Genomic DNA, 9,146 nt, shown 5'->3' with positions numbered 1-9,146 from the left:
GTCAACGTCCAGGAGTAACCTGCATGCGCATCGTCACATCACCCCACACTCTGCTGTTAAAACGTCTGTTACCTCATCATGATGTGACTTTTTCATCATAACTGGAAACAGAGATGTCGTAAAGACACCACTAAGTCATCGATCTGTTGAACTCAACTTTTTCAGGATTACTTTACGGTGCATCTCCACCGGTGAGTTGTCAGCCGAGATGTTCATGTCATGCCTGTCTGTCGTTAGTGCATTGACGATTTCGACCACGCTGCGGTACAGTCAACCTGTAGACAGTCGGCAATACTGTATCAGCGCTGCTGCTGGATTATTGTATTAGCTACTTTCGTAAACTGGCTAACACCTATCAGTTCCGTTATTAGCATCTGCGCCTCAGTTTATCTGCGCCAGGTTAGGAAGCTAGCTTTGACTTGACAGGTGTCGTGACCGTTGATTAGTTGACTTAACGCTAACTGGGGCTAGCTAGAAAGCGGTTAATGCTATGCCATGAAAATAATAAGTCTCGAGTCAGAAGTTTCGGGCTGCTAAACACACCTCTGGGGATCATTGTGTGATGTTCCCCTGGCTCACGTTAGCAGTGTGTGTGGCCGCAGTGCTCTGCTTGTTTTTCTGGTCCCGCAAGCAGCTATCGATAGGTAAGGTGTGCCATACCTGGGAGTCTACTCATTCCACTTACCCGAGCAGCTAGTTGGGGGGGGGGAAGCAAACATAGTTGTAGCATCGTAAAGGAACAGAGGCAGGTAGGACAGCACTGTGCCATGTTATTCTTCCCATAGGGTGCCGTAATTAACGTTGAACAGCACGTCCTAGGTAAGTTAGCTAGTGGACGAGGAATTGAAGGAGAAGTCCAATACTATAGAGCAGGTGCGTTAAGTCTTTTCAGTGAAATATGCCCTGAAATCAAGTTGAATGCAACAAACAGTTATCATACAATTGTCTCCACCATTAAATTAGCTAAAGTGTTTGTTTCAATTGGCAGGAACACTTTTAAGTGTATCTCACCTGCAGGCAGGATTTATACATGTGTTATAGACTGTTATATGCTTTTCAAATAGGCAGTGTTTTTAATTTTTTTTTATTGGAGTGCGATTACTTAGGCCTGAGACAATGCTTCAGATGCTTACGGTGAACGATAACAGTATGAACAGCGTGCATGTCCTTATTTAAACCTTCTTGCGTTCTGATATTTAACTATGTTGGCATCTTCAACAATTGCCCCTTTTCAGACTCTGCACACAATGTGCCAATGCTCCCAGTGTGAGTCCAAGTGTTGCAATATATCGAGAAACATAAGTTTATGTAACTCGCTTTTGCAACATGACAAACAGCACTGCATGCCAGACGAGGCGGTCTTGTGTCACACTGTACCCTGATATTTGGACTCTGTATCTCCTTTATAACCCGTTGCTGCCACTGTCGTGTCTCTCTCCAGTGTTAGCAGCCTGTTCGTGTCGCCCGGCCATGGCACAGCAGGACGGTGCTGCCAAGAAGAACCCCGTTGCGGCGGCGTTGCACTCGCGCTTCATCGTGGGATCCGTGTCAGAGGAGAACTCTGAGGATGAGATCGCCGGGAAGCCTGGCTTGCAGCTGGAGGAGAGGGAGACTCGCTCCTTGTCGCCGTCATCCTCCGATAGCTCCAGCAGCACCTGTGAAATGGGATTCGACCACATTGACAACCCCTTGCACAATCTGAGGTTAGACCGCAAACCGGGTCCGTCCGCATCACCTCTAGTCTCTTGATGTTCATTCAGTGTTTTCACTGAATAGTGGTATCAGTTATGTGTGTGGATCCAGGTTCTTTACATATTATGAAGACAACGTTTTAGCAGCCTTGAAACGCATCATTGCTTTGTGGCTTGCAAATATGATATAAAAAGGGAATCAGTGATTTTGAGCGCTGTCTCTATTAGACTAGTCCCTTTAGTGCAGGCCTGTAGTCTGTGAAAATATGTGCTTTCACTAGCTGCACACTGCGAAAGGATTTATTTGTGCCCTGACTCGTGGTAGGCCTGGCAGCTAGGCATAGACTTCAGCATGTTGATTTGGGAAAGCTGGACAAGTGTTCACACACGGAAAATTCCCAATCCGACGGTCGGAGCTTTTCAGTACTGGGAGGACTTTGTTTAAAGCTTGCAGCAGTCTTTAGTTTCTCTGCCAGCCCCGGGTCTTTCACTGGGCTGGGTGAATTACATTTTCCTTTTTTTTTTAAAAGCCTCGCAGAAGATTTTGATCACATTAAAATGAGATAGACACATGCTGATGTACAGGACAGCCTTTACCATGATTGCGTGCCGTTTCCTTTCCAGTGAGATCTTACACATGTTTCTGTGTTTATCTGTCCATTTGGTTCCTAAACATTGTTATGTTAAGCAGCCAGCCATGTGGATAGTGGTGTTTTGTCTACTGCCTACGAGACATGGGAATCATTGGGGGTTAACTTAAAAGAAGCTGCGGTGGATGTTTTAAAACTGGAAATACTGGATGGGGGGGTCTGCCCCCCCCCCCCCCCCCCCCCCCCCCCCCCCTCCTCTCTCCCTGTCATAGGAAAGAAAAAGAACTCTAGCAGCTCCACAGTTAGATTTAAACCAGGGCCTCCATTCAGTACGGGCTCATTTGACTCTTGTCAGTAACCCCTACAGTGATGCAATAATGCAGCTTCAGGCCACAGAAAGCAGCCAGACAAATGAGCCCAAAGCGCTGCCAACACCCTCCAGCTGATGGCCAGTTCCCTCCCCATGTGCTATTTCCCCCCCCCCCCCCCATGGTTCCCTATGAGGTGTAGATCGAGTCAAAGAGCTCTGCATGCAGTTGCCTCAAGCATGTAAACATGTTTGAGGACTGTCCTGTGCTCTTACCTACAATATGTTCTGCTCTGTCAGTTGTTAAACTGTAAGCTCCATAAAGATAATATTGTTAACTCTTTTTCTGTCCATCATTACCATCGTTCCTGTCATCAGTTTGTTTTCAGGTTTTCTTTCACGTTTACTCTTAGATTAAGCTGTAACTCGCTCACAAGCTATAAAGTTGAAGATAAGAGACGATAGTCAAGTCCTCTGCTCCTTAGACCAGTCGGCCTCTTATCAATATGAGGTGATGTCGGTGTCTTTCTTTCAGCTTCTGGGCTGTAAATATAAACTTTTTTTTATTTTTTTTTTTTTTTTTTTTTTTTTTCTCTCCTGGCAGTTAAAAAAAAAAGAAATATCTAAATTCATGTCTTGTATTTTGCACATCAGTCTGCTTGTTATCCAAGCTACATAATACCCCGTTCCTTCCAATACTAGAGCTGGTACGAATGGCTGTAACATTCTTCGCCCTGACAGGCCAAGTATGTCAGGGCTGCACCTGGTGAAGCAAGGCAGAGATCGCCGGCGTATCGATCTCCAGAGAGACTTCACTGTGGCCTCTCCCGCTGAGTTTGTCACTCGCTTTGGTGGCAACAAGGTTATCGAGAAGGTGATGATTTTGTTTTATTTAACTTCTTTATTTTTGGATGGAAACAAACCAGTCAAGAATTCCAGAACAAACAGAAGTTTGGATCACACAGCCTTGAAATGTATTAACTTACAATATGAAGCCATAATGCATATAGACACAGCTGTATCTGTGACAAGATTCAACGTTGGTAACTCAACTATTTTGCTTCTCCAGGTGCTCATCGCCAACAATGGCATCGCAGCGGTCAAATGCATGCGCTCCATCCGCCGCTGGTCCTATGAGATGTTTCGCAATGAAAGGGCAATCCGCTTTGTTGTAATGGTGACCCCAGAGGACCTGAAGGCCAATGCAGGTGAGCTTTTTAGCGTGATGCCTCTGAACACGTAAAAAAACACTGCAGAAAGTGCAACAGTTTCGGTGCCAGTGACTCAGCTAAGGAGTGTTGGGATGCACTGCAGAAGTACTATTTAAGAAGACCCTACACTGGTACCCAGTGATGAATATTGACTTGGGGAAATGTGTGGTTCTGTCTTTCACAGAGTACATCAAAATGGCAGATCATTACGTGCCTGTGCCAGGAGGGACTAATAATAACAACTATGCCAACGTTGAGCTCATTCTGGACATTGCTAAACGCATACCTGTTCAGGTATGACCGCACACTTATAATATCTGTAGTTTTCCCACAGTAACTAGTACTTGTATCGTTGACTTAATACCTGTCGTCTCCTGGTCCTTACAGGCTGTGTGGGCTGGGTGGGGTCACGCCTCGGAGAACCCCAAACTCCCAGAACTGCTTCACAAGAATGGCATTGCTTTCATGGGTAAGGGAAGCTTCTTACATTGCCCTATCACTTTGACCCTTTAACTAACTCTCACGTTATCCGTTAAATCGTATTTATTCTCCTACCTTAACTCCTACCTCAGGTCCCCCAAGTCAGGCTATGTGGGCTCTGGGAGACAAGATTGCCTCGTCCATCGTGGCTCAGACTGCTGGCATTCCAACCCTGCCCTGGAGCGGCGCAGGTATGTCACAGTTTGTGTATCTTTCGGTTTACGATGAGCTTTGAAAACAATCAACGATTGTTGAACTCTCCCCAGATTTAAACTTCATGCAGTAGGCGTTTGCTTGTATGCTGAATATGTTATCCGTCTTGTCTTCCTCAGGCCTCACAGTAGAATGGACAGAGAGCAACCAAAAAAACAAAACTATCAATGTTCCGACTGACGTGTATGAGCTTGCCTGCATCCAGGATGTGGAGGATGGCCTGAAGGTAAGCGTGTCATTGAAGTGACTGTTCGAAAAATGTCAAAAGAATGTTGCATTTGCTTAAGTATACATTGCATAGTTGCATGTGTGCTGGAAAGCTGTTTGTTTGCCGTTGCCAGGCTTCGGAGAAGGTCGGCTACCCCGTCATGGTGAAGGCCTCAGAGGGAGGCGGAGGAAAAGGCATCCGTAAAGTCAACTCTGCTGATGATTTCCCGAATCTCTTCAGACAGGTCCGTGGAAACTCAAACCAAATCCAGCATTTCATTTGACACATCATGCAGGACGTAACGCATCACAGAATAGGGTTGGAATGTACCATTAGAGATCCAAATGGGGAAAATGTGTTTGCACCAAAGTTGGGGAAACAGTATCAGCAATTTATAATAGGGTTTTTGTGAATTTGTTGACAGCTAGGGTTTACTTTCTCTTTGGTTCTCCAGGTCCAGGCAGAAGTCCCAGGATCACCTATTTTCGTCATGCAGCTGGCCAAGCACGCCCGCCACCTGGAGGTCCAGCTCTTGGCTGATCAGTATGGCAACGCCATTTCCCTATTTGGTAGAGACTGCTCTGTGCAGCGACGGCACCAGAAAATCATAGAGGAGGCTCCTGCCACCATCTCCACCTCTGTTGTGTTTGAGGATATGGAAAGGGTACAAACCAGCTTGCATTGGTTGTACTTGTTTATAGCTAATACGTGGAGATTTAAGATCACCCAAGTGAATTGAAAGTATGTGATCCTTGATGTGAATGGAGTTGTTTTCTCTCCTCAGTGTGCAGTGAAGCTGGCTAAGATGGTGGGGTACGTCAGTGCAGGTACAGTGGAGTACCTCTACAGCCAGGATGGCAGCTTCTACTTCCTGGAGCTCAACCCTCGTCTGCAGGTGGAACACCCCTGCACTGAGATGGTGGCCGACGTCAACTTGCCGGCCGCACAGCTGCAGGTCGGTCACACTCGGACCCGAGAGCACACTTCACATCAAATACAGTTAGGGTTAGAGTCTGGGACTCGCCCGGAGCAGACAAAGTTAGCACGCTTCAACGCTTAACACTAGACGGGGCCCCCTGTCTCTATGGCAACGGGCTGCAAAAGAAGGGAGGCAGTACGCAGAAATACTGTGTAGTAGATCCATTGGTTGCAGCAGCACTGGGTCACGTGTGTGTTTAGGATTGTGTGGAAATAGGTCAGTGGCAGTCACGCTGAAGGGCAGTGTTGCTGGGAAAGCTTTGTTGCCAAGCTGATTGGATGTTGCTGTGGGAGTGACACACGCTTTCTCTGGCACAAAGGATGAACCGGACTCACGGTCTGTCAGAAAGATGGTGTTTATCGGTTGTCGAGGAAAAACTGTCAGATAAGCATGTCAGGAAATCCGTATGTGGATCATTCGCCGCAAATACAATCATAATCCATGTATGTGCTGTGATGTGTTTTCCCTGTTTGTCCAGGGCCCATGAATCTGTTCCATAAATGTGCATTGACGTCGTACTACACCTCTATTGCCTGTCAGATTGCTATGGGTATACCTCTTCAAAGGATCAAAGACATCAGGATGCTTTATGGGGTCCAGCCCTGGGGAGACTCTCCCATTGACTTTGAGGGCCTGTCGACAGCCCCCTCCCCACGGGGCCATGTCATCGCAGCACGCATCACCAGTGAAAACCCTGATGAGGTAAGCCTCACTGTCTCCCGGTACAAGAAACAATTAGAATCCCGTTGTACCCTAAATAAAGGCCATTGTTATCACTTCTTAATGTTACCCTTCTCTGTGCCGAATTAGCTGATATTTTGGTTCAGTTTACGAGATGAAGCGCGGTGTGATTGCAGGGTTTCAAGCCGAGCTCCGGCACAGTGCAAGAGCTGAATTTCCGCAGCAATAAGAACGTGTGGGGCTACTTCAGCGTTGCGGCGGCTGGAGGGCTGCATGAGTTCGCAGACTCCCAGTTTGGGCACTGTTTCTCTTGGGGAGAGAATCGGGAAGAAGCCATCTCGTGAGTACACGCAGCATTTTCGAAAAACATTGCTTAGTTAGAAAGAACATTTATTTATTGTTAATGATAATAAATATTTAGGAGGGCTTTCTTACGCAATTATTTAATCGGAGGTTTTTGTCGTTGACATATGTGGTTTTGTCTCCTAATCTTTTTCTAGCAACATGGTGGTGGCTCTGAAGGAGTTGTCCATCAGAGGGGACTTCCGGACCACAGTGGAATACCTCATTAAGCTGCTGGAGACTGAAAGCTTTCAGCACAACACCATAGACACCGGCTGGCTGGACAGGCTCATCTCAGAGAAGATGCAGGTATGTTGAGATGTTCCAGCTGTGGCCTATAACTATAATAAGAAACAAATGAGTTTGACATACTGACCCGTGTTATGATGTCAGTGCTGAAACCACACTACATCTGAGATAATAGTTCTACTATTAGTAGAATAGTAAGACTTGTGCTTTAACCTACTGGTACGAAGCAGTTTTGAATGAAACTTTTTTTTCCTGGCTCAGCAGTGAAATGTATGTTGTGTGCAGGCGGAGCGTCCCGATACCATGCTGGGAATTGTGAGCGGTGCTCTTCATGTGGCTGATGTCAATCTAAGGAACAGTGTGTCCAACTTTCTGCATTCTCTGGAAAGGTATAAATGTGGTGCTTTGTACTAATCCATTTAATCAATTGATCCAAGCAGTAAATACTACTAGAAAAAAAAACAATAAATCGATAACATGAGGTCCCCTCTACTCTCTGACTAGGGGCCAGGTGCTGCCAGCGCACACACTTCTCAACACTGTTGTCGTGGAGCTGATCTATGAAGGTACTAAGTACGTCCTGACCGTGACCCGCCAGTGTCCCAACTCCTACGTGGTCATCATGAACCACTCCTCTGCTGAGGTGGACGTCCATCGGCTCAGTGACGGAGGTCTTTTGCTGTCTTATGATGGAAGCAGCTACACCACCTACATGAAGGAAGAGGTGGACAGGTAAAGGGGAAACAACGCTTTTTGAATGATATCATCATTCCTAAATAAGTTGCACCACAGGGTAGAATGCGATATGTGCATATGTTTATTTAGTTGGTTGTGTATGATTTGACTGGAAATATCCTCATTCAGTTAAAAACTTCTGGTTTCTGTTAAGACAAAGTATCTTATTTATTTCCCCCCCCCCCCCCCCCCACAAAGGTATCGCATCACGATTGGGAACAAGACTTGTGTTTTTGAAAGAGAGAATGATCCTTCGCTGCTGCGATCTCCTTCAGCGGGAAAGCTCATCCAGTACACAGTCGAGGATGGCGGGCACGTGTTTTCTGGCCAGTGCTATGCTGAGATAGAGGTGCAGTACGTTAAGGCTTATGTTGTCCACAAGAAAGCCGGAATCAGTTCACGGTCACTTTTTGAGTTGTATGGATTTCAACTTTGTACTTGTAAATTCCAGGTGATGAAGATGGTGATGACCCTAACAGCTATGGAGTCTGGGTGTATTCACTTTGTGAAGAGGGCCGGAGCAGCTCTGGAGCCTGGCTGTGTCATTGCCAAGCTGCAACTGGATGACCCAAGCAGAGTGCAACAGGTACTGTGTGTCTGACGCGTGCAAATCCACACAGGTATACGCTGTATGCCAGGTAGGATTTCCCATAGGCCTGCCAAACGATGTGTAATGTGTAAGCGTAGATGTGTAAGCGTAGATGTGTAAGCGTAGATACGGTTAATACGTTCAAAACACGTATACGGCTCGATAATTATGTGATTTAAACAGCTGTTTTAGCAGATTGCGCTTCGTTAAAGGCGACAAAATAGACTTGAAGAAAAAAAATGCAGGGGTCTCTGTCAGCTCCTCACGGAGTCGGTGTGGATTGATACATTGACGAGCATCTATAACGCTTTCGGTGGAGGTTAGTCGTTAGTCTATACAATAGATATTTGGTTGTGTGCATTTGTATTCATGAGAAAATTGCCAACAAAGATGAAGGCTCAATTATCTCAAGGAAGCTTGTGTCTGCAAACATCTGAACAAAGTCGGAAGGCAGACTTAATAGCAGAGAAGGAGCACAGATCAACAAATGTAAACTACACATTTTGGACTACTTTCTTGGACAAACATTCAGGATATTGTTTTCTTCAACTTGTTTATTTCAGAGTATGCCGACTAGTTTCTTCTTGACTGCACCATGACAATCTTGTAAAATGTGTGCAATATATATTTATTTTTGTCTTGTAGGCAGAGCTGCACACTGGGCCTCTACCTGTTATCCAGGCAGTAGCCCTGAGAGGGGAGAAGCTACACAGAGTCTTCCACAACACACTGGATCATCTTGTTCACATAATGAACGGCTACTGTCTCCCTGAGCCCTTCTTCAGCACTAAGGTAAGAATTCACACACACATGGGTACTCGTCGGCATCAGAGCGCCCGACCCTGAGCAGTTCCTTAAACAACATACCCCT

The 9,146-nt window shown here is 46.0% G+C and overlaps 1 protein-coding gene across 9 annotated transcripts in view; it reads left to right on the top strand.

Moving 5' to 3' along the window:
• The window catches only part of acaca (acetyl-CoA carboxylase alpha), a 30,896-nt gene continuing 21,750 nt past the window's right edge, over nucleotides 1-9,146 (top strand). For 4 of the 9 annotated variants that reach the window (XR_012956247.1, XM_076101213.1, XM_076101211.1 and 1 more), the window contains exons 1-19: nucleotides 1-191; nucleotides 1,442-1,703; nucleotides 3,291-3,462; nucleotides 3,658-3,796; nucleotides 3,984-4,093; nucleotides 4,187-4,268; nucleotides 4,372-4,470; nucleotides 4,612-4,718; nucleotides 4,834-4,944; nucleotides 5,155-5,364; nucleotides 5,485-5,655; nucleotides 6,220-6,381; nucleotides 6,537-6,700; nucleotides 6,861-7,011; nucleotides 7,237-7,340; nucleotides 7,456-7,683; nucleotides 7,885-8,035; nucleotides 8,138-8,272; nucleotides 8,921-9,067. Coding sequence is in view for 8 of the 9 variants with exons in the window: in XM_076101213.1 (XP_075957328.1) it covers nucleotides 1,471-1,703; nucleotides 3,291-3,462; nucleotides 3,658-3,796; nucleotides 3,984-4,093; nucleotides 4,187-4,268; nucleotides 4,372-4,470; nucleotides 4,612-4,718; nucleotides 4,834-4,944; nucleotides 5,155-5,364; nucleotides 5,485-5,655; nucleotides 6,220-6,381; nucleotides 6,537-6,700; nucleotides 6,861-7,011; nucleotides 7,237-7,340; nucleotides 7,456-7,683; nucleotides 7,885-8,035; nucleotides 8,138-8,272; nucleotides 8,921-9,067 (2,676 nt within the window). In the remaining variant the exon portion in view is untranslated. Of the gene's footprint in view, nucleotides 192-1,441; nucleotides 1,704-3,290; nucleotides 3,463-3,657; nucleotides 3,797-3,983; nucleotides 4,094-4,186; nucleotides 4,269-4,371; nucleotides 4,471-4,611; nucleotides 4,719-4,833; nucleotides 4,945-5,154; nucleotides 5,365-5,484; nucleotides 5,656-6,219; nucleotides 6,382-6,536; nucleotides 6,701-6,860; nucleotides 7,012-7,236; nucleotides 7,341-7,455; nucleotides 7,684-7,884; nucleotides 8,041-8,137; nucleotides 8,273-8,920; nucleotides 9,068-9,146 lie in introns of those variants that run through there. The other 5 variants (XM_076101212.1, XM_076101214.1, XM_076101210.1 and 2 more) reach the window with 2 other exon arrangements.

This window comes from Anarhichas minor, unplaced genomic scaffold (assembly GCF_050575085.1).
Source record: "Anarhichas minor isolate MPS153535 unplaced genomic scaffold, ASM5057508v1 ptg000027l, whole genome shotgun sequence".
In the NCBI taxonomy this organism is placed as follows: Eukaryota; Metazoa; Chordata; class Actinopteri; order Perciformes; family Anarhichadidae; genus Anarhichas; species Anarhichas minor.
This window is presented reverse-complemented; position numbering and strand designations above follow the sequence as displayed.